Below are 22,445 nucleotides of genomic sequence, written 5' to 3'. Positions count from 1 at the left end.
GCAGCAGGATGGATGGATTGTGAACACACCTGGAAGCAAGGCATCCAGTCTTAGCAGGGCATTTTCTGTGGCCGTGGGGTGCTATGCCACTGACTGCAGCTGGGGCTCGTGGTCCCCAAAGGCACCAAAACTCTTCAAGAAATTGGCATTGACTGAACTCTTACAATAATGTCTAGTACCCAAATGCAGTTTTATTGAGTTCATTTGACTTTTCTCCATGGTGTTGAAGAGGAGCCCAGCCTGCCTCTCTGGAGCATATGGCTTGATTATCCTACCATAGCCACATCCAAGGAATAGGACGAAAAAGAGAAAGTGAGAGAAGTCTTCCCAAAGCGTGGGAAAGCAAATGATGCCTGATACTAATTTGATCTGACCTGTTTCTGAAGGCAGTGGAGGACACACCTCTCAGCTCCATCTGTCTCTCTTACCAAAGAGAAGGGACACAGACACTCCCAGAGAAACCTGTGGGTGTTTTTACAAGAGCAGAGGAAGAACGGGCAGCTGCCATGGATAGAAAGCAGGATTTAAGAGGGAAAATAATCCTGCTTTCTTCATTCATAACCATTTCTACCGAAGCAGAACTTGGCAAGAACATAATATGGGAACAACCATAAGCCAGTTCCCCTCTAATGGGATAAAAATGAAGACTGAGAGGCAAGAGCAGAAGGGTGACAAGGTTATCGGCTTTCCCCAGCAGGATGTCTGTCAGCCTTTCTGGATGGAGCTCAAATTCCCTGGCATTTCCTTCTGCAGCTCATTCAGAGCTGCCGCTACTTCTGAACTTGTCACAGAGCCCAGTCCCCTTGGACTGGCTCTCAGAGCATCTGTGGCAGCCCTGTCTAGCTAATCTGTGCCTGTCCTGGTGCTTCCGCTGCAGAGAGCAGCAAAGTGTGCCGCAAAAACCTCAGTCACGTGCCAGGAAAAATTACTGACACCTGAATCTGAATCTGTCAGGTTTGAGCCCCTTTCGCTTGTGAGAGCAAAGGTCATAAAACAAAGCCAAGGACAGGAATGCACGGCCCATGGTAGCTGGAAGGACAAACACACCGACAGACAATATGCAGTTTCACAGGCATCACCTGCCAGAGCTCCATCTCCTCTCAAGCTCCTCAGAGCTCCTTTTCTGCTCTGATAATCACACATGGAAATGAGGCCAATCCCAGCCCCCTGTCCCAATGCACTTTCTCAGCAGAGAGGGAAGACCCCACACCAACATCCTTTGCAAGGCAGGCAGGGGCAGCGAGCAGATGGTGTATCCTTGTGTCCAATGCTCCCCCTCATCCCACTGTGCTTATTTCACCCGTTAGTCACTGGCGGCAGAAGCGTGGTGGGAAAAGCTGTGCCGGGTTCACTGGCACAGAACTAAGCAGTGCCCTAGCACCCACTCACCACACAGCTTCAGGGGCTGCACATCTGGGTAGAAGGGTTCTTACAGCTGTCTGGTGCTTGTTCCCCACACAGAGGGTCGGGAGCACAGGCAGGGATGGAGGCAAGCACCCCACCTGCCTCCTCCATTCTGGAAACCTGTGTGCAAGAGTGAAAACCTTACAGTGGCAGCACTAGTCTGAGAGGAGAGGGGGCACACACTTTATCCCAGGGGGACACGCATAATGCTCCAAAAAGTCACACAATAAGGGGAAGCCTCTCCCATGGATGAGGGGAAGATGTTGCCCAGACAGAGTGCATGGGGTGGGTGTGCAGAGGCTGCGCCAGTGGTGCAGGGGACGTAGGGATATCCCTAACGCGTGGTTCCAGTGTCCCGCTGGGGAGAGGCAGATAGCTCCCAGGAGCCAGCAAGGGCCTCAGGATCTCCCGCAGGATCCAGCACTGGAGGCTGTGGGCAACCGGACAATGCTGGGATTACAGCGGCTTCCCAGCTGTGTGAGCTGGGACAGGCAGCGCCGGGTTCCCACACACCCAGGCGGGCACAAATGCCCTGTCTCAAGCTGGAGAGCCAGCGAAGGACACCGAGGAACAGGGGAGGCGGTCCCTGGTGCACGGGGACAGCACCGCGGTGCGCTCGGGCTCCGGTGCTGCAGCGGCGCCGGGCCCGGGGCTGGTGAATCTGCGAGTCCTCAGCCGGACCCGCGGGCTCTCCCGCCACGGGCCCGGCTGCAGAGGGTGCCGGCTGCCCGCTCCGGCTCTGCCCTAGGACGAGGGCGGTCCCCGGGCCCGCGATGCCGCTCCCCGCCGGGGCGGGGCCGTCGGGCCGTGAGGGAACCGGGTCCGCCACGGCCCGGGCCAGCGCCGCGCACGCGCAGGACGCACGGCCCCGGGAAGGAAGGCGGGCGCTGTCCCGCGCCTGCGCGCAGCGGCGGCGGACGCCATGTTGGCGGGGCGGGCTGCGCGCTGGCGGTGAGCGCTCGGGGCCGCCGCGTTCGCTCCCCGTCTCCGCCCGGGGCCCGGGGGGTCGCGGCCGAGCGGGGCCTCCCCTGGCACCATGAGCGGCGGCGGAGGCGGGCGGGTGTGCGACCTGTCCCGGCGCAACCCCCAGGAGGACTTCGAGCTCATCCAGCGCATCGGTAGCGGCACCTACGGCGACGTTTACAAGGTGGGTGCCGCACCGCGGCCCGGCGGGGGTGTCGCCTGTGTCCCCCTTGCCGCTGTCAAGCAGCCGGCTCCTCCAAGATGCGGGCTTCCGTCACCCCGCGACGTCCCCCGGCCCTTCCGAGGCCGGCGAGGCTGCCCCCCTCCGGCGGGGTCTGCGCTGCCGCCCCGGCACGGCCCCGCTGAGCGCCTGGCCCTGCCGCCCTGCCCGCCCCGCCGCGTCCCCAGCGCCACAGAGCCGTGCGAGGCAGCGACCCTGATTTAAGGGAACCCCCGGGGCCGCCTGGGCGCTGCGGGGCAGGCGGTGCGGGACCGGCCCTGTCCCGGCTCCCGGCGGCCGTGGAGCCTCCCCGGCGGCCGGCTCTGGCCGGTGCCGGCTGGGGAGGCTGTGTCACGGGCAGAGCTTGGGGATCGGGTCCCTTCTAGAGCGAGCCGGGGGCTGTAGGGCTGTGGGGGGCTTGCTCGCTCGGTTGCAGCCCAAATGTCATCGTGTGAATCCCGGTTCCTGCTCCCGTCGCCGTCTTATGTGGGAATGCCGGTGGATGTTGTGTTTGTGTCGGTGTGAAACGGGACTCTGACCGTGTGGAGGGCAAACTGGTGTCGTTAGGATGAGAGCCTTCCAGGATTCCGACCTAACTTCAACAAACGGAGGAAAATCAAAGCTAAAGCAAAAGCAGCTGATCATAATTCGGATGGGGTTTTGAGGAGATTTTTTGAATGCTCTATAGTGTATTTCGTCGTTTTTCTCTGCTCTGCCAGTGTATGTTGTTATTTGTGTGTCCAGTTGCCTGTTGGGATGTGGCAGCCCCTCTCTGGGTAGGATGACAGTGGTTGTTACCAGCTCCTCTTTGGCTTTGGAGCAGAAGGGAGAGCTGAAGTTTGTCATGTGCAGCCTGGTGGAAGCGTTATTTGAACCGTGTGCTTTCCAAGCATCTTCTGGCCTGTTTTTGTCATCACACACATCATGTCTGTGTTTAAGGAAATTTGTATTGGTAGGCAGGACTGTGGGGAAACATGCAGAGCCATTCCACAATTTGAGATGCACAGAACTAGTGCTAATGCTACCTTTCACTTTTAAGTGAATGTGCCTAGAATGAAGTCTTGTTTGGATTGGGCTGGTTTTGGTTTAATCTCATCTTGCTTAAACGCCATTGAAGTTTCAGGATCTAAATCCTCTTGTTACTGCACTCTTGGTGTGCTAACTCTGTGCTTTATTAATTGTTTAATTGAAAGGGGGTTTTGTGTTGTTTGCCCCACCTTGCCAGCTTTCTTTGAGTGTTTGTGTACTATGCTGACGTTTTACTTGTCCAAGTCTACTTGCCTTATGCTCTGTGTTTTTGTTTTTCTGCAAACTCTTTTATGTTGTGCATGTCTCTTTCTGCTCCAGTTTCTAACTGGCATATTGGCTCTGATACCTTATCAATCAGATTTTTTTCAGTGCTTTGTATGTGATTTTGATGGATGTGAATTAACCATGTCGCTTGTCTTTATGGCTTCATTTTAAGGATGTTACCTCCAGCTACAGAGTTTTGAATATTTATGTATGCAATACCACCGTGCATGTGAAACCTGTTAAATTTAATTGGATTTGTGAAGGTTTCGTTGATGTTTTATCATACTTAAATTGCAGTAACCTTCAGTTTGGTGCTCTGTGAGTGGCCAGTGTTTGGCACTGCTTGTGACTTTTTCTTGTTTGTAGTGTAGAGTGGATTTGTTGATGCTTACAATGTGTCTGTACCAGCTGAGATAGAAGGTGATAGAGCAGGACCAGGATACACTAGGCTGGTATTATAATTATTTCATCTAGATGAGAGGTGTTTTCTGATTAGATTGTGGACACTGTAGGGACAATGAGAGGTGCATTTCTCCTGTGTGGGTTATTGCCTGTTTCATTCTGAGGCAATGTCTTGCCCAAGGTGTCTTCAAAGTGGAGCATAAAAGTAGCCCAAAAGCAACAATGAAAGCCAGTTATTTTTAATGTGACAAAGAAGTAGCAATATAGTCTGAAGTGTCATCCACATGTGAGCGTACTAATGCCTTATCTTATGTTTGTGAGTGGTTTCATAAAGCCCCTTTTTTTTTTTTTTCCTTCACCTGTCACCTGTAGGTGAACTTTGAGGTTGATGAAATAATTGTGTGGAGTTGAAATCACCAATGTGACAATGGTGCTCATCAATGGTGGGATTTCAGCAGAGTGGTTTCAAGCACTGCATGTACTCAGGCAGCTTCAAGCTGTAATTTGTGGTTTTACCCCCTTAGCAGAGAGAGCCACGTAGGAAAGTGTTTCTGCTGCTAGCAAGTAGGGATTATTGCCTTCATAAGATGACAGTCTTGTTATGCTGAGTCTTGCTAAATGCGGACTTTCTGGAACCTGCTTTCCTGGCAAAGCATTGAGGAGATGAATGCAGAGCAGAGTATCATCTATTTCCCTTACTCTGTTCTAGTTGAACTGAGCTAGAGCAAGGCATGGTTTAAATGTTTGTTTTGTTTTAAAAAAGATAAATTATATATATTGAAGAAAAGAGAGGCAGAGTCTCTATTCTCGAGTTTATTATATTTGGCGTAAGAGCTGGTGGTGTGGACTGAGCTAGGGAGATGGGAAGGGAAGGAGGATGTGGGTCAGATGGATACAATCTTGCTGCTACGAGACCTGCTCTCTAGGCAGGTATCTGGAAAGGGACATGTCAGTGCACTGCCAGTACGGATTTTTGGCTCAAGCCAATATTTTATAATTGTCTGCACTCCCACCAAAGTTCAGCTTTGAAAGAGGCCTTGGAGCAAAGCATAATGGATTCATCACAAGAAAGGTAATGGGTAACTTGTTCATCCCATTAGCTCTCTATTAAATATTCACACTCAACAATAATGTGTATATTCTAACTAGCACCACTGCAAATTAGTTGAAAGAGATGAAGTGTTACCTGAATTGCTTAGTTCTTCATGTATCCCTTGTGCAGATAATTTCTGGTTTTGTGTTTCTATATTTCACAGTTGCAAAGAATTTAATTGCATAGGGTGGTCATCAAGGTGTAAAAGAAGAATTAGGGTTTATTGGTTGTGAAACAGAGATAATGTCCTGTCCTGCTCAGTTTCAGCAAATATTCCTGAAGTTAGATGAGGCAGTTGCTTAATTTGCTCTGCATTTATCCTTGTCACATTTAGGAAGACTTTCCTGTCTCTTGGTGTGAAATTCCCATTCTAACAGTCCCTAGTCCCAGATACTCTGTGAGTTGTGCCATTCTTTTAAGGTTTCTTTTAAGCACTTACAAGTGCTTTCACAGGGTTTTCTGACAGAGACTGTATTGTTAGGTTTCCTGTTTTACCCCATCCTTGTACCTTTGGATTTGGTTGTAACTGCATAGAGTTTGGAAGTATTTTCTGAGGTGACTGTAGGTCCATTATTTTCATTGATGTGATTGATTTATATCGCAGCATATCTTGAAAAAAAACTCATTGCTTTGATTTAATGAAGGATGAACTTCATTTGTCATCTCACAGGTCATTTGTCTAGTGCAGCTGGACCCTTCCAAAGATTTTCAGCACATTACTACAAGAAAGGCCCTTCTTTTACTTTTCCCTTTACTGAAATTCAAACAGTTGTGATTATTAGCAAGATTATTGTTCCTACAGAGATTATCTATTATACTGTGTCTGCCTTATTTCAGTTCTTTTTGGCATTTATAGCTTCAGCCAGATAACAAATGGCACATAACTCGGTAGGGTGCACTTGGCTTGAGGTCTCATTTTTCAGAAAAGGAAAGCCTGATTTTTTGTTCCCCAGCCCTTTGGCAGGGAGGTTGGTTTTGGTGAGGGAAGTCTTGTATCCATCAGCTTAACTGCCTTATGCTGAAAACTTAAGGTTCTCTGGGTATCTCTGGGGAATACCTGATGACAGTTACTGCTTTTTGCTATCATCCATATTTTGGGGGGGCCTGGTTGCTGATAGAGCTTCTGTGTGTTGCTGGAAGAGAACATGTCCAGGCCAGATGAACCTGAATTTTGATGAACTTCCATTTTGCAGTCCTCTTCTCTGCATGTGTGTGCCTTTGCTTCTCTTTGCTGGGGTGATCCAGTAGGGCAGCAATTCTTCTTCAGTTTGCTGCTTCTGAAATGTTGAAACTGTGTCTTTTAGCTGTGTGCTTTTTTGATAGGCATTTAGTCTTCCTTTCTTCCTGACTGACATTGCAGCTTTTGAAGCTTCTTGACTTTGTTAGGAATAAATGTCTATGTTTTGACATCTCTCTATTCGGCTTTAATTAGTTTTTGAAGCTTGTTAGGTAGGCAGAAAGGGGGTGGGTGTTTTGCCATCCCATTTTTACTGCACTGAATAAGTACTAGAGGGCTTAGTTTCTGGGACTGTGGTTTCCTTAACCAGTAATCTGTGCCTTGCACAGAGGTTTTTGTTTAACATCAACTTTATCAAAGCATTGCTTTATGAAGTTGTCACTCTGTCATGTTGTGGTATCACACTTTCAATGAGGATGTGGAAGCTAATAATTTTTAGCTGTGGGAGTTGTGAGGGTTTGAGAGGGGCTGAAGAGAAGGGCTCTAAGGGCTGGAAGCAAGAGGGTTGGGGAGTCATTTGGGTGCATTTTCCTGAAGAGCAGAGCTAATCAGGCTCAGGAAGCTTCCTTTGTACATGGGGACCAGTTATCCAATGAAGTAGTGGCTTGCTTTAAAATAATTTTGTTCAATAATTCACACAGGAAGTGGTCAAACCCAGAAGCCCCTGTCTTAGACTTTGCCTTTTTGGCTTTGTTGCAGCATTATATGCTTTATATTATCAGTTTCCATTTGAAGGATACACAAAGCCTGATAGTTTTAAGCTTTTATTTGTAGTTGGTGGCAGTGTTTTATATAAACTTTTTATCTGATATCCTACTGTTGTTATAGAGTACACTAGTAATTATTTCCTGTTTAATTAGGTAGCGTTTCTTCAGCTTGACCTAGCAGTTGGTGGAATTTTTGAAACTCCTCTTCAGATAGCAGTTTGGATCTCTGGAAGAGTGTCGTTCTTTCAGCTGCTGATAGAATTAGTGTCCTTCTATAATTTCCAAGAGCAGACATTGTATAAATGCTGTACACATTTTGTAAAGTGTCTGCATGTAGATGCAAGCATTGTAGGCTAGTCTTTGCCTCTAGGAAACTTGTATATAATGCATTCCCATTGACACAGTGAAATCTGCATTTGAAGGAAGGGGTTGAAGGATCCTGCTCATGGAAACGGGTGGATACTGTAAACCTCAGCATCACAAAGGCTGGGAGTTAGAGCACATAAGAGTGTAAGTGGTAACAAAAAATGAACCTGGGTTTTCTTTTGTGAGCTTCTTCACAATTTTAGTTGCATTTTGTCAGCTCAAAAGTACTTGTTTGAAATCGTTCTTCACCCACCTACTCCTGATTGATTCTCGAGTCTCAAAACCCATAAGCAATTGGCAATTTCATTTTGAGGTGCTGCGTGGTACATACACAAGCACCCCCAAATTTAGGGTCAGAGCCAGCTCCAATTGGTGTTGAGAACCATATGGTGCTTCAGTCATTCTCAGTCTCTCATTTGAGCTTGGAGGTGGAATTGCTTCACAGCTGATAATTTGAAAGGTGTTTGAGATCTAGTAAAACCTGTCAGGGGTACCTCATTCTCATCTCTAGCCTTTGCAATGAACCCTTGTGTCACTACAATCAGAATAATCTTTTTATATACTCAGATTAACAAAGGCAATTCGTATTCCTACTTTGGATAACACCTTCAATGCTGATCATCCAAATGGAAGAAGATGCAAAGTTATAACTTATTCAGATTCTCAGCTTAGAGTCATGTTTTTTTAATCTGTGTCCTTAAGCACAGGGTAGCCTGCTGTTGCTGAAGGTGTTGGTGACCTGCCTTAAATCAGATTTTGTTCCTCCTTTCTGGCTTTCATAAGCTCAGGAAGATACTGGCTCAGAGAATGACCCACTGACCAAAGAGTCCCACTAATGCTTGTACTGAAGGGAGGAAGAAATGCCTAAGCTGAGGGTGAAAAGACACAAGGTTTGTGCTTTACTGCCCACAACTCAAACTGTTCTTTTGAAAACGTGACATTGAAGGTGAAATCCCTTGGCAGTGAGAGGGAGCTGAATCAGCCTCAAGGTGTTACTAGTGCAGGTTTGGGAAGGCTGCTGGCTGCTCTGACTCTGTTTCTTTGGTTGGCATCTTACATCTCCTGCTTCTGTATCTTGTACCTATAGATTTGTCTGTCTACTAGTGATAGGTTTGTTTTGGGGTTTTTTTGGCATCACCACCATGTAAGATTTTTTGATGAGTCTCTTCATATGTTCTAACCAAATTTGTTTTAGAATTGTTGCTAGCTCATACCTGCCTTCTATCTTTCTTTCCTTGCCACAGCACTCTGCCGAGTGTAGTGACCTATGGAACTATAGTCACTGACACAAACTCCTGACAGCTGGATACAGTATTGTTAAAAATAAATAAAACAAAAAGGTTATGAGCAATGTTTCTGTGGCCTGGGAAATATTTCCATCCTGGCTTGTGCAGGATGTATAACTTCAGGATTTTCTCACTTGTATCCACTATAATTGTATCTCAATGTTTATCTTATTAGCACATGTTGCCTTAAAACAAGTCTGTAAGTGTTAACAAGACTCCCTGATGATCACAAGTCTTTGTTAAAGCATCAATAATTTTTCTTGTTTATCATGGAGATTAAAAAGTGCTGATGTTTGATTGATGGACATTTTACTTCTGTTTGTTCCTTGCTATGAAGAGAATATGTTGGGAGAAGAAATAAGGAGTCAAAATCCTAGCTCATGCTTCAGCAGTGGCACTTTGTCATGTGTTGCCTTTACTGTCTGCTACAGATTAAAGGAACTCATGTTCTGCTGTTCTTAATGTCTGTGCATCCTTTTTCCACCAGTGATGGATGGAGACATTGCTGCCATTGCTGGGTTGGATAAATAATGACTTACAGGGAAGGCTGCCAGAGAGAATTCATTTGTTAACTGTTTTTTCCACAGTCAATCAGGTTTGGACTACTCCTTGACTTTTACAGGATTCACTGGTCTCAGAATCCATCCCTAACACTCTGCCTGCAAATTATTTGCAAATGCCAATACTCCCAGCATTGCAGCAGTGTTGCCACACCAAAGAATAGTGAGAGGTTTGAGATCAGCTGTACAAGGAGTGAGCTGGGTAAATCTCTAAACATAGGAATACCCTCTGCATTTATTTCCAGACTTTATTGCTAGTTACTTTTTAGTCTTAGGGGTATTTGCCCCTTCACTTTTGGTTCCACAACAAGGTCCCAAGCTGCCATGTAACAAACCTTACACATATTTGCTGAGTCCATAAAAGGTACAAATTCCTGACTTCCTAAAGTGAGTTAAATGAGGCTGTTAGCAGCTTACAGGGTGGGCCCCGGCTACGTCTGTAAATTCTGTAATTCTGACCTTTGCAAAAGCAGGCTGTGAGCCCTGTAGTAGGGATATCCTGTAGGGGATAGCATGGGCTATTCTGTGCAGCTACAGGTACCAAGCCTGCCTTGGGGACAGAAGAGCCTGTAGCTGGGCATCCTTCAGGAGCTGCTGCTGCTGCTTGTGTGCTGGGAAGCAGCTTTGTTGCCTTCTCCCCATGGCTGAGTTCAGGGGCACAGAAATGCTCTGAAAGCACTGGGCAAATGGCTTCTTGTTTTCAATTAGAAGTCCAATGCAACAGCTGTAGAAGAGAAATCATTTTAATGATAATTTATGTTGCTTCTTAAAGGCTTTTTAAAAAGTGTAGCTTCCTTGGTTGCTCAGTAGAACTGAAGCCTTTGCAGGACAGAGCTGTGTTGGTCAGAACATGGTATTAATGGCATCAAGGCTGGGAGTTTGACACCTGTATGGGCCATTCACTTGGGAGCTGCACTTGATGATCCTTGTGGAGCCCTTCCAACTCAGAATATTCTGTGTGAAAATGCAGTGAAGCTCTTGAGTCATTGCTGCTGCAGTTGGTTCCAGAGCTGCTGTGTGTCTGACGGGAACGTTTTGAGGGAATGCTCCCTAACTCCTTTTGTGCTGGCTTGCTTTTTTGAACCCTTTGCAACGAGGGGAGGATGCTGTTGCTGTTGGAGAGTAAGGTCCAAGGGGTATGGCATGCAGTGAAAAGTGGGGAAGAAGCATTGCATTGCTCTTGTGGGAGCCTTATAAGTGGTCCCACCCTGCAGGGTACAGTCCTTGATGTCCCCTGGGTCCCTTGTCTGCTGAGAGACCCATGTGTGTTACATCTGAATTTCAGTCTCTCAGTAGTTGGTTTATGGATTTTAATGTGAAAGCACAGCATGGTCGAGGACTTGCATAATTGTTGTGTGGCATTGTAGTTTCCTGAGCAGACTTAAAGCTTCAGCTCTCAGTGCAAATCAGCTGTTAGTGCTCCCCAACAAGTGGTTTCACTGTGTTAAACCCCTGTTCCTCTTTGACAACGTGCTGTCAGAGAACATCAAGTCAAGAATGCAGAGGTGTGTGCTGCGTTCTGCTTTCTAAATGATCCTTTTTTTTTTACAGGCTCGAAATGTCAACACAGGAGAGCTTGCAGCAATTAAAGTAATAAAACTAGAACCAGGTAAGTGGTTTTTTAACTGAAGGAGGCCACGGAAACTAAATATTTTTTTGTGCTTAAGATAACAATTGTAAAAAAATCAATCAAGTCCACTTATTGAAAGAAGAGAATTGTTGACTTCTATTGTAGGAAAAAAGACACTGTTGTAAAAAAAAATGACAAGGAAGATGTTAAGAGGAAAAATGTAATTGGAGGACAAATGTAATAAGTGAAAGCTGATTAAAATTTCCGTGAGAGTTGCAGGGTTTTTTGTCTTAATTACTGTGTTCAATACACGTGGTATAAAAGCCTTAGAACAAAAGAAATTAGGAAGACAGCAAGGCAGAAAAGAGCTCACCTGGTAAAAGGGTAGAGGGAGAAATGAAATGAGGGGTGAAATAATAGCTGAACATTAGTATCTGGAAGTTGAGTATGTTTCCTGAAAATCTTTTGGAGGCTCTGATTAGGACTTCACTGTCTGCTAGATTTATGCTTGAACTGTGCTTCTGTTGTGATTTCACAGAGAACATGTGCCCTACAGATGAATTCTTAGCCTGCAAAGTCTGCTGTATTAATAAGAGTTGGCTTGTTGAATAAGACTAATCTGGGAAGTAAAATATCCAGAGTTTTTGTTTAACTTCTAACTGTTGGTGTTCCATTTCCAGATTTAATGTTGGGGTGTGTGTGTGTAATATTTTAACTACTTGGTGCGATCCTTATGGTTTATGTGGGCTAGAAGGGAAAGACAGTATTAGTTTTTTCCATTGTTTTTCCCTTTCAATTCTGGAAATGGTTAGAAATGTTGTGTTTTCATAATGCAGGCACATTTAAAAGTTAAAGACAGGACAGTATGTTACTAGGTAGTTCAAAAAGTGTATGTTTTCACACTACTTTTCCTCACACTGAAGTGTGATCTCAGATGCTCCTGTCTAGTTGTGCTGCTTTATTTTTTCATGTCAATTCCTATTGCTGGAGTCCTTTGCTCTGCATGACATGAGTTATCAGTCCAGCTAAGCTAAGCATGAGAATTGTGCTGTGAGCAGAGCCTGGGGATGCGCTGCAGCTGGGCTAACTTGTCTCATGCTGTGGTGGTGGGTGAACGACTGACATCTTGCAGTTAAATATTTTTGGCAGCCTTTGGACCACCTGAGTGGTGGTCAGGGAATAGGCTTCAGCTGCCCTGTTTTGAAAGTTTTACAGATTGGAGTAGAGTGTGCAGACTCAGGCTTAATAATGTTTAGGCAGTTGCTTTAAAGCTTTATGCTGTTTTTATTTTGAATGCAGTGAAAGTGCTGGTCATGTACTGGAGGGATTGTGTTCTTTCACAGAGGTCCATATGTGAAAATAATTTAAATAATTTCTTTGTTCTTGAGTGTCTGCATGTTTCAAAGTCTAGCCAGGAGACAGGATGCCATCAGCAACACACTGCAAATAGATGTTAACTTGAAGCTTATGATTTGAAATTTGCTATCAGTTAAATAAAATACATGGGAATATCATATTTCTGGTTATTTATAACTGAATGGATACATCATCAATATGTTAACGTACTGGAAGAAACTTAAAACATTCCCAAGAGAAAAACATCCCAGTTGTATTTTCAGTTTCACACATGATATTCTCAGTGTACACATCTGGTAAGAACCTTTAATAGAAAGACTGGGAAAACCATGGTACCAAATAGTGAGATCAAGTAAACGCCACACCTGTGTCAGTGTTTTCTGAATGTGAGTTATTCACAGTCCATAAATTTCCATTTTTGTGGAGTCTGCTGAAATGTTGCAGCAGCAGCCTGCTAGTGAGTGGTTTGGTGGGTTTTTTTTTTGTTTGTTTTGCTTAGGAAGATGAACTAACAAGTATGGGCATGTGGCCAAAAATAGCAAAGTTTTGTTGTGTTTTTAAGAACCCAGGCTATTGGCAGGGCATATGCAGATGGACACAGTGGGGTCTCAGGGAAAATAAGGGCTTTAGAAAGAGCTATGGCCAATATTGTAAAGAGCTATCAGCAGACGTGAGGTCCATCTGTCCCAGAATGAAACTTAAGAATATATTTGCTTATTGCTAAGCCCTTGCTAATAAATACTGATTTACAGCTGATTTATGTCTGTGAAGCTTGCAGATAATTAGTCTTAATTACTAAGAATGTTTATTTTATAAACATGTGCTGAAAGTTAAGATGTGAGTGTAACCCAGGCCAATGAAAATACTTGTTCTACTGCATTTCAGGAGAAGATTTTGCTGTTGTGCAGCAGGAAATCATTATGATGAAAGACTGTAAACATCCGAACATTGTTGCTTATTTTGGCAGCTATCTCAGGTACAGTTTGTTTCTTTTGCTCACTTAAAAATGTGTCCCTGTCCCCTTGTAAAGGGCATATCTGTAAGGTGACATAGGCAAAGTATAATTTACCAAGTAAGTATTATCCACTTGTGTATTTTTTTCATTCACCTTCAAATCTGTTCTATTTACTGTAGTGTCTCTAAATAATCTTTCTCCCAGCAAAATCATTCAGTGACCATGTAGTCATGTTTCCTTGCAAATGAGTTGATGCTTAAAAGCTTTGAATTTAATATGTAAGTGGAAAATTAAGTGGAAGTATGACAAGTATGATGAGTCAGTGTATATAATACCTTTTAAATCTGTTTCAGTAGAATGTCTGTTTTTCCAACATGTGAAGTTCTGACCAGAATGTGAAGGTTTTGTGTTTGTTCCTGGAAGTGAGGTTATTTACATTGTAGAAGCATTGACAAATATATTCAGTTGTCTTATCAGCTGCTTCTTTTAACCAGTCATAGTGGGAACAGATGGCTTGGTATAACTAGTAAAAAGCTGTTTCTAATGATTTTCTAAATTGTCATGTGAAAGCAGATTGTGCACAACTACTATTGTTGCATTCAACTTCTTTTAACATTTTTATATTGAAACACTGCGTCTTCTCCTATATTGAGGCTAGAGGTGCTTTTTCTTTTAAAAAAAGTTTCCCTCTTGTCTCAGAGTATCAAAGTATACCTTTGGAGACCCAGAATTAGAGTTTGGCAAATATATATTTTGTCACTCTCTTACACTCGTTTCTCTTCTCTTTCTTTGGCAGAGTGCTTCTCTTTTGCCTGGGCAATCAAGTCACTGTCTTTGAGACCTTTTGTTTTCCAAGCATATTTCAATGCTAAGAACAATAAGAAAAGTATCATTGTCCTATCTATACTTGCTACTCACCAGCATATTGTTCCCCATGGATTTCTTCTGTTTGTGGAAGGATTTTTCAGACAGTGACATTTCTGCCTTCCTGTTAGCCTGGGTGTTAAGTTGCAGACACTAAATAGTACTGTTGATTCTGTCTCTGTTTTGCTTGCTGCTCTGGCCATATGCTCTGCAGAAAGAGATGATTGTATATGCTGTTACTGTTGGACGTTACAGGCATCTTCACCTGTCTCAAAGTGCTTAGGCACAGTGATAAAAAGCTAGATAACAAATTAAAAATGTAGTCAGGTCTTCTGATCCCCTTATGTTCTTTGTTTTCTGTAAGGCTTTTGCACACTGGGAAGTGAATGCCCAGTAAGCAGAAGTGAGAATTTACAACATTTAAGTGCTTCATGTCTCTTGCTTTGTGGATGCTCTGCTGCTGTCCCAAGGCTGCTGGGAGTGTTCTGGCTTCTTCCCACTTCCACACTGCATCAAACAGGGTGCAGCCACATGAGCCCACTGCCCCCAAAAGTGTCCCTACCTGAGTCCTGCGTTGTTGCAGGGAGCAAAGAAGGGACTTGGAGGTGTCTCTTCAGTGCTTCTTTTTAACTCTGTTTTCGTGCACAGGTTGTCACACTGCTTCTGTGTCTGGCTTTGGTCAGCTATTTCAGTGGAAAGCTTTAATATTATTTCAAGCAAGGCTTTAATTGACCCCTTGAAATGTATGGAGTTAAGAGCCAGGGAATTCTGTTGCTTAAAGCTCCTGAACTGTTTGGACAATATCTTTCCCACCCCTAGAGGAAGCAGCTGGGATGTAGCTTTGAGGGCCATGTGGACTCTGGAAATAAAAGGGGAGGACATCCAAGAAAGACAGTTCTTCCTTGGAGCAGCAGCTATTCTAGCTGTCACCTGGTGATGAAAATACTTGCAGTTTGCAGCTCAGGAGATAAGCTCAGCAGTTACACCACTGCCTTGTAAAAACACTTCCACAAATGTGTCTTAGCTGTTGGAACAGAGCTTTATGAATGCAAGACCAGGTCATCAGGAAGCTGCAGGGCAACCATCAGTCTTTCCTTTGGTTGTCCTGTGTTACAGTCTGCTCTAAGGTGGTTGTATGGGATTTTTTTTTTCTCCCTGAGTGTTTTGATGGCCAGGAATGACTAGGCAAGTCCCAGATTTTTTTTCTCTCCAAAGTGCCTTTTTGTGGCCACACGTCTTAGCAATGAAAATTAATGAGTTAAAATAGAATTAATGGCCATAATAGAAGATACCTTTGAATTCTTCAGACCACTCTCTATTCTTGGAAAACATGTTTTGTGGAGGTACAGTGAATCAAACTGAATTGATTCCCTTAGTAAGGGAAGAAGAACTAAATAACTTCCCTTCTGACCCTGCCACCAAAAATATCCATAGGTATTTCTGAAGGAATAGACTTCATCTGAGCAAGCACTAACCCACAGCATGGGCTCCACTCTGCCTAGCCATGACTAAAGCACTAGAGTTTTGCTTAATTTGCTGTGAAAGAAATTTGGTTGAGAGAGACCCCTGGGGCATTTTGTTTTGTGTTTGTTTCTTGTTTGTGTTAACTCCTATGCTCTGAAAAAAGAAGAGGAGGAGAAGTGAAAATGAGGAAGAAACAAAAACCCACATCTGTTTTGTCTCTACTCTCAGAAAAATGTATTTCAACAAAAATCACTGTGAATGTTTCACTAATACTGTTTTTATTGCTTCATTTAAGTAGCTATTTTTTGCTATTTCATTAGTTACTGTTTAGACAGTGAAGTGTCACATAAAGATTAAATTATACTCAATATTTGACTTCTCATAATACAGATCATGTTATGTTGTGCTTTATAGTGTTTGAGTCCTCTGACTTATCTTTTACAAGTGCTCTTTTCAAATCTGACAGCTAATGAATGGTTTTGTTCACTCTTTAGACGAGACAAGCTATGGATTTGCATGGAGTTCTGTGGAGGTGGCTCTCTACAGGATATTTATCATGGTATGTCAAGACTTTATTCCTTAAAATCTAAGTACAGTGTATTTTCAAAAAATTGAAATGATTGTAGTGTTTTGGAATTAGAGAGGAGGAATCCTAAATTTAGTATCCATAATAATTCATTTGAGGTCAATTTTAGCTTATGTTTTTACTTAATTGGTTTGGGTTTTGTAAAAAAAGTTTGCTAGAGTGGGATTTTTTTTTAGCAGCAGAAATTATTTCTGCTCTTTAGTAGCTCATATACCCATCACTGCTTTTCAAAGGCTGTATAATTAGACAATATTACATTGTAAAAATAAAAAATTGATGTCTTGATCTGCTGTGCTGCTTCATAGCCATTTTGTTTGAGCTTTTGAACTTTGTTTTAGTATAATTTATACCACTGCCCACAGAAACTTAGGTAAATGGACTGATTAGCATGGGTGCTCTTACTCTTTGTAAACAGTGATTGTTTGAATGTTTGTATACCAGTAGTTCCATGAGGGTATTTTAAAATTTTTAGAGTTTTTTTTAAGCAGGGTGTGTGACATGAAAAGCAAAGGTGGTCTCTATATTTGCTTTAGACTTGGATGCAGTGAGCAGTCAAAGAAACAAGGGCTGACTTTAAATCCATTGGATAAAGACAGGATCAGTCAATTGGTTGCTATTTTTCAAGAGACAAAATCAGGTTTGAAGGACTTTATTGCCCTGGAATTAAGACTTGTTTAGGAAAGGAGTATGTTGTAAGTAATGGCTATTGTGGTTCTCAAGTGATGTTTTTCATTGAGGAAATTCATCTATATTCTAAATTGTGAAGATTTTACACGTGAGTGTCTCTTGTGCATAAGCAGCTTTTTACATTTACCTTGGGTGCAATTAAAAGAAACACCAATTCACAAGTTCACACCATGTTCCTGGCATAGTCATTTGAGTGTGGCCTTGGTGATCCTTTGCCTCTTTGTTAATTTTGAGAAAAGCATGGTGTTTAATAGGCTTTGTTTTGTGGAACACCTGTAGAGTAGGAAATGAGCTCATGCCACATAAATGCCTGAGCAGATGTCTACAGGAGTGGTTTCCCGTTGCAGCTGATTTTTGGCTTCTCTGCTGGTAGTCAGAATGGAAGGTTCTTTTCTGGTCTTTATTGTGTTCTAAAGAGCCTTATTCCAATTGAACTGCAGGCCTCTGTAATCTCAAGTAATTTAAGTTAATCAGAATTAAATTTCAAACAAAAGTCAAAACAAAAATAGATGCTTTGATATGCCTACTGTGGGTGCCAATATATAGTCTTGTGTGGGTTTGGAGCTTTTCTTTCAGAGAAGAGAAGTTGGATTTAGACTTACTTTGAAGATGTATATTGCATGATACTAACATGGTTTTGTAGAAGCCAAGCAGTTAAATTCTTTAATCTAGATTAGTTCTTAACTCCCTACTCCTTCAATGTCCTTTGAGAAACTCCATCCAACTACTTTGTTTTCTGTGCAAAACCCAAAAATCTTACAGTCAAGGCAGCATTTCCTGGCCTTAAACTTAGTCTCAGGATTAAAATCCAGTGACTGGGATGAGTTAGACTATTCTTTGCTTGCCACTCACTGTTTGGTTTGTATATTTGTTCAGAATTTAATTGTTTTCCTCTAAGAGACTTGAGTGAAGTTGGACCCTTGAGGGAGAGAAAGACTCCTTCTTCCCTTGAGAAACTTCTGAACCTGCTTACAGGGAGTTTGAGAAGGTGCTTGGTATGGCAGGCCCAGGAGCAGCAGTGGTGGCAGCTGATTTCAGAGAAAGGCTGAGAAGCTGGAAGAAGCAGGTTCTCTGGCAGTGGGAGGGATGGAAGGAGAGAGAGGTCACAAACAGTACAAAGAACTGCCCAGGGCTCAAAGGGGACTGAACAGAGTTGGCTGCAGCTCTGAGTCACTGAGTTGAAAGTCCAGCCCTGTATAGAAGAGCACAATGGGTTTGTTCAGGGGAAAGAGTTAGGCTTAAATCATTACTTATGCTTCTTTTTCCTGTTAGTTATTATGAGATTTAAATATGGAAGGAATCAGTATTTTCCGTTCCAGTGGGACTGGATGTTTTTGACTTTAAAACATGCTTGATGGTCTGTGGGATGCTCAATTTTGGGTGAAGGCTAAGCACATTTACTTAGAGACTTGCAGTGTAAGGTCCTGTCAGGGTGAATGGAAGTAATTGGGGTATGAATTTGGAATGGGCAGTATCTTTCCTGATTTTGAGATTTTAATTTTTTTTTCTTTTTCCTTTCCATTTCAGTGACTGGACCACTGTCAGAGCAGCAGATTGCCTATGTTAGCAGAGAAACACTACAGGTAGTGTGCCCTCAGTTTCTTGTGGTTGTCTTTTAATGTAAAAGTGTTAAAAGCTACAAATAATGTGTGATGCCATGGAAGTGCAGTAATTGGATAACATAGCATTTTTCCCAGACTTTTGAGGTGGCCCCATATTACAGCATACAAATTTGTATAATTGCATAACCTCAAATTACCCTGGATAATTTGAAGAAAACTCTTGTCTTTCTGTTTTTAATTTTATATTTGTTTTTAAAAGGGGGGAAGCAGCATGTTTGCTTAGTCTTTAGTTGCAGTATAAATTAGTTACTGCACGTTTGTAGGAAAATTTAAACACTCAGTTTTGCATATCTAATAATTGATTTGTGGCAGTAATAATTGCCTGTGTGCTTGAGATGTTGAAGGCAAGGTCATTAGCCTCTCCATGTGGGTATGCTGGCTTCCATTTTTCTTTCCTAAATTACGGGTTTAGTACACATAAAACTTAATCAGAAGCTGCTTTTTTGTTGGATATCTTGCTTCTGTGTGAGAGAACAGTTGTTCTCGACTTGTAGTGAATGCAAACCAGTTGAATGCCATCAGTTGAGACCTGCTGCCTCTCTCAAACACTCTTTCAGGATAGCTCTGTTCCAAGCCATCTCCCTTGGCTACCACTTACCATCTCCCCATGCTGTGCCAGAGATTGCTGACTTCTGACTTACAGGACATGGCTTTTTTTTAACTTACAGGTCAGGCTGATCTGGGAGCATTAAGGTTTTTGAGTCTTTAAGCCCTTTTGTTCTTAGAGTGCTGTAGAATGGTCTGGGTTAGAAGGAGTCTTTAAAGACCTCCCTGCAGTGAGTAGGGACATCTTCAACTGGATGAGGTTGCTCAGAGCCCCATCCAACCTGACCGTGAATGTTTCCAGGGATGGGGCATCTACCACCTCTCTCTGCAACCTCTTCCAGGGGTTCCCCACCCTCATGATAAAAGAATTCTTCCTTGTATGTAATCTGAATCTGCTCTCCTTTATTTGAGAACCATTGCACCTTTTCCTGTCACAACAGGCCCTGCTAAAAAGTTTGTCCCCATCTTTCTTATGAAACCTCTGCAAATTTGCTGCTCTGTACTCAATTTGCCTGTCTATATCATTGATGAAGAGTTTAAATAGTCTATTATGGAGCCCTGAGGGACACCACTTGTCTCTCTGAACATTGAGCTTGTTTACCACTGCTCTCTGGATACAATCATTTAGGCAATTCCTTATCCACCAGATTGTCCATCAATCAAATCCATAATTTTCTCTGATATGGAGGAGTGTTTGAGTAGTGTAGAATGGAATTTATGAAACCATGTATTTGTGTGGGAAGATACCTTGGTTAATATGTATAAATTGTGTGTGGGAAAATACATGTACATGGACCCATTTTTCAGTATTTTAAATGGTCTGTAAATACATGTTTATAATACTCTTACCAAATATAATGCATGTAGTTTCAGATACCTTGTTGCAACTTAAAATGCAACATCATTTTCCTTAGTAAGAAGTCTGAGAATAGAGGCCATTGTCCATCTAGAGAAGTAATCTGTCCAACATTAATTTTGCCACCAGTGTCCAGGAATTCAGAGTCTCACTTAGATGCCTGAAGTTGGCATTCAGTCTTCGTATTTAGAAGCCCATTGAATCATCCATTTTCAAAAAACACTTGTTATCCATTTTGGTTGGAATCAGTGAGGTTGATTCTGAAAATATGGGTCCTTTAAATATGACCTTTAAAGTACTTTGTCTCCAGGCATTCAGTTTGAAAATGATGATCTCAGATTCTTCCAGAGCAGTGGTAAAAGTTTGTGAATTAATCGACTTTGTGCACCAGTAGCATCCAGAGATTGAAGGAGTGTACATGGGACTCTTTTGCCTACTGCCAATTGTTGCAGTGGTTTGGTAGATGCTTTGATTAATTACACTTCAAGTTTTGCAGTCAACTCTGTGATATCTTGCATGAACTGGCAAAAAAAAAAAATCTGTCATGACATAGATATCTCCCATGAACATCCAGCCTTCTGGAGGTTCGTAGTCAGAGAGTGAGGAAGATGTTTGTGTGTTGTTTTACCCTGCAAGAAAATTTTAGAGATAAGACTGTAGTGTCCAAAGTGACATGGTCTCTGATTTGTCATGCAGGGATTTGGTTTTATAGAATTCTTCCAGAATTTAAACTTAGTTTCTGACTTGTGTTGAGTCTTAAAATGTTTTGGTACTGTCAAGACCCAGGAAGCCAAATGCTTCTGCAAAAATTCATGAAATAGAGTTGAATGCTGGTGTTGGACTCAAAGCACTGCCTGCTAGCATGTTCCTAGGCTTGACTGAAATATGTCATGATACAGGAGATAGCTTTACCGGTGGTCCAGTCCTCTGAATGCTAAATGGAAGACTCTTAGGCAATTTACCAGTAATTAGCTGGTCTAAAAAGGTTAAAGTTACTATGTCCAGAGGAAAACTTGCTTGGGAAATACTCTTCTTCCAATAGGTGTCGTGATTGGTATTATTTCCATCTATCCTGTGTTTCAGATATTAGATAAATATCTAAATATCTTTATATTAAGATATTTAGGTATGCTACTTTATATAAAGATATTAGATATGCTGCTACATCTATTGAATCTGCAAATTTACAGCAGGATGTGCTGAAATATAAAAATATTCTTCAGTCAGTGAGTCATTTAGATGATTGAATTGGATCCTAAATATATGTGGTAATTAAGTAAGAAACGTATGTCAAATGAAAAATGTTGGACTAAATTATTATTTAAATATTTTATGCAGGGACTATATTATCTTCACAGCAAAGGAAAAATGCACAGAGATATAAAGGTAAGTGAAAACTGAAGGTGCTTTTGGTGCTTTTAAAATAGGCTATATCACCTCCAGTTATCTTTACTGTTATGTATCAATTTTCAGTATATTTTTGAACATGTAGGAGTTTTTAATCTCTTAGAATAAAACAAAAGTTTCCTCCCAATGGAAGAAAAAAAAAATTCTTTAAAATACATGCATGGAAATGGTTTGTTCTCTTCCTTGGAGCCACATATACTGTTTATTTGGACCAGTGCTGTAAGATTTAGACATCAGCTGGTGTCCAGAGCAGTATGTGTTCAGCTGGCAGTCAGGGTGTGTGCTCTGTGCAAAAGAAAGGTTTGCTCTTTCCCATAGCTTTTCCAAGGAGCTCAATATTCCCTTCTTTTGGAACCAGCTAGTGAGCAGAGCTCTTGCTTTGGCTTCTTGCTTCTTGGTGAGCAGATTGCAGGGCAGCGGCTGCTGTTCTGTGTGGTTCTCAGACTACTTCTGTCCCCTCCCTCGCATGCTAAAAATAGAGAGGGTGCTGCAAATCAGGCTATTAGTACTGACTTACTTAAATCTCCATCTCAGCAAAGGTATACCAAAAGTGGCTTGTTCAGACTCTTACACTCTGTTATAGTTTCCCTCTGGTGCTTCCTGTTGACTTTTTGTTCCTGAAGTTTTACTACCTAGTCTTTCCAAAACCCTTCTAACCCTGGCAAGCTTCCTCCTGGAAATCTGACAGTAAATCATCATATTCTTTTGTGTTGTTGCATGCTGTTTGTTTGGCTGGCTTTGGTTTCTTTTTTCCTCAGCAGCTTCAACTATAGTTGCCTTCATGCAGCCTGATTCCAAGTTGTTCTTACTGGCTGCAGAAGAATGTTTGGGTTTTGAGCAATCACAAAAGTAATTTCTGAATGAAGATTACTTCAGGCACCAAAATTAAATACTTTCCATTTTACTTTATAGAGTGCTTGCAAGGATATAGTGCAGAGATACTTCTAAGCAGAGCTGTGCTGGTAACAAATGCTTACAGTGCTTACATTGAGAGGGTTTTT

General features: G+C 42.6%; 1 protein-coding gene across 6 annotated transcripts in view; it reads left to right on the top strand.

Moving 5' to 3' along the window:
• Positions 1-2,310: 2,310 nt before the first annotated feature.
• Positions 2,311-22,445, top strand: part of MAP4K3 (mitogen-activated protein kinase kinase kinase kinase 3) — a 66,307-nt gene continuing 46,172 nt past the window's right edge. For 5 of the 6 annotated variants that reach the window (XM_085054468.1, XM_085054467.1, XM_085054466.1 and 2 more), the window contains exons 1-6: positions 2,311-2,551; positions 11,083-11,140; positions 13,343-13,433; positions 16,235-16,299; positions 18,541-18,596; positions 21,376-21,423. In XM_085054468.1, coding sequence (XP_084910594.1) covers positions 2,441-2,551; positions 11,083-11,140; positions 13,343-13,433; positions 16,235-16,299; positions 18,541-18,596; positions 21,376-21,423 — 429 coding nt within the window. In that variant the 5' untranslated portion in view covers positions 2,311-2,440. Of the gene's footprint in view, positions 2,552-11,082; positions 11,141-13,342; positions 13,434-16,234; positions 16,300-18,540; positions 18,597-21,369; positions 21,424-22,445 lie in introns of those variants that run through there. The other variant, XM_085054469.1, reaches the window with a different exon arrangement.

Source organism: Lichenostomus cassidix, chromosome 3 (assembly GCF_008360975.1).
Source record: "Lichenostomus cassidix isolate B80296 chromosome 3, HeHo_3.0, whole genome shotgun sequence".
Taxonomy (NCBI): domain Eukaryota; kingdom Metazoa; phylum Chordata; class Aves; order Passeriformes; family Meliphagidae; genus Lichenostomus; species Lichenostomus cassidix.
This window is presented reverse-complemented; position numbering and strand designations above follow the sequence as displayed.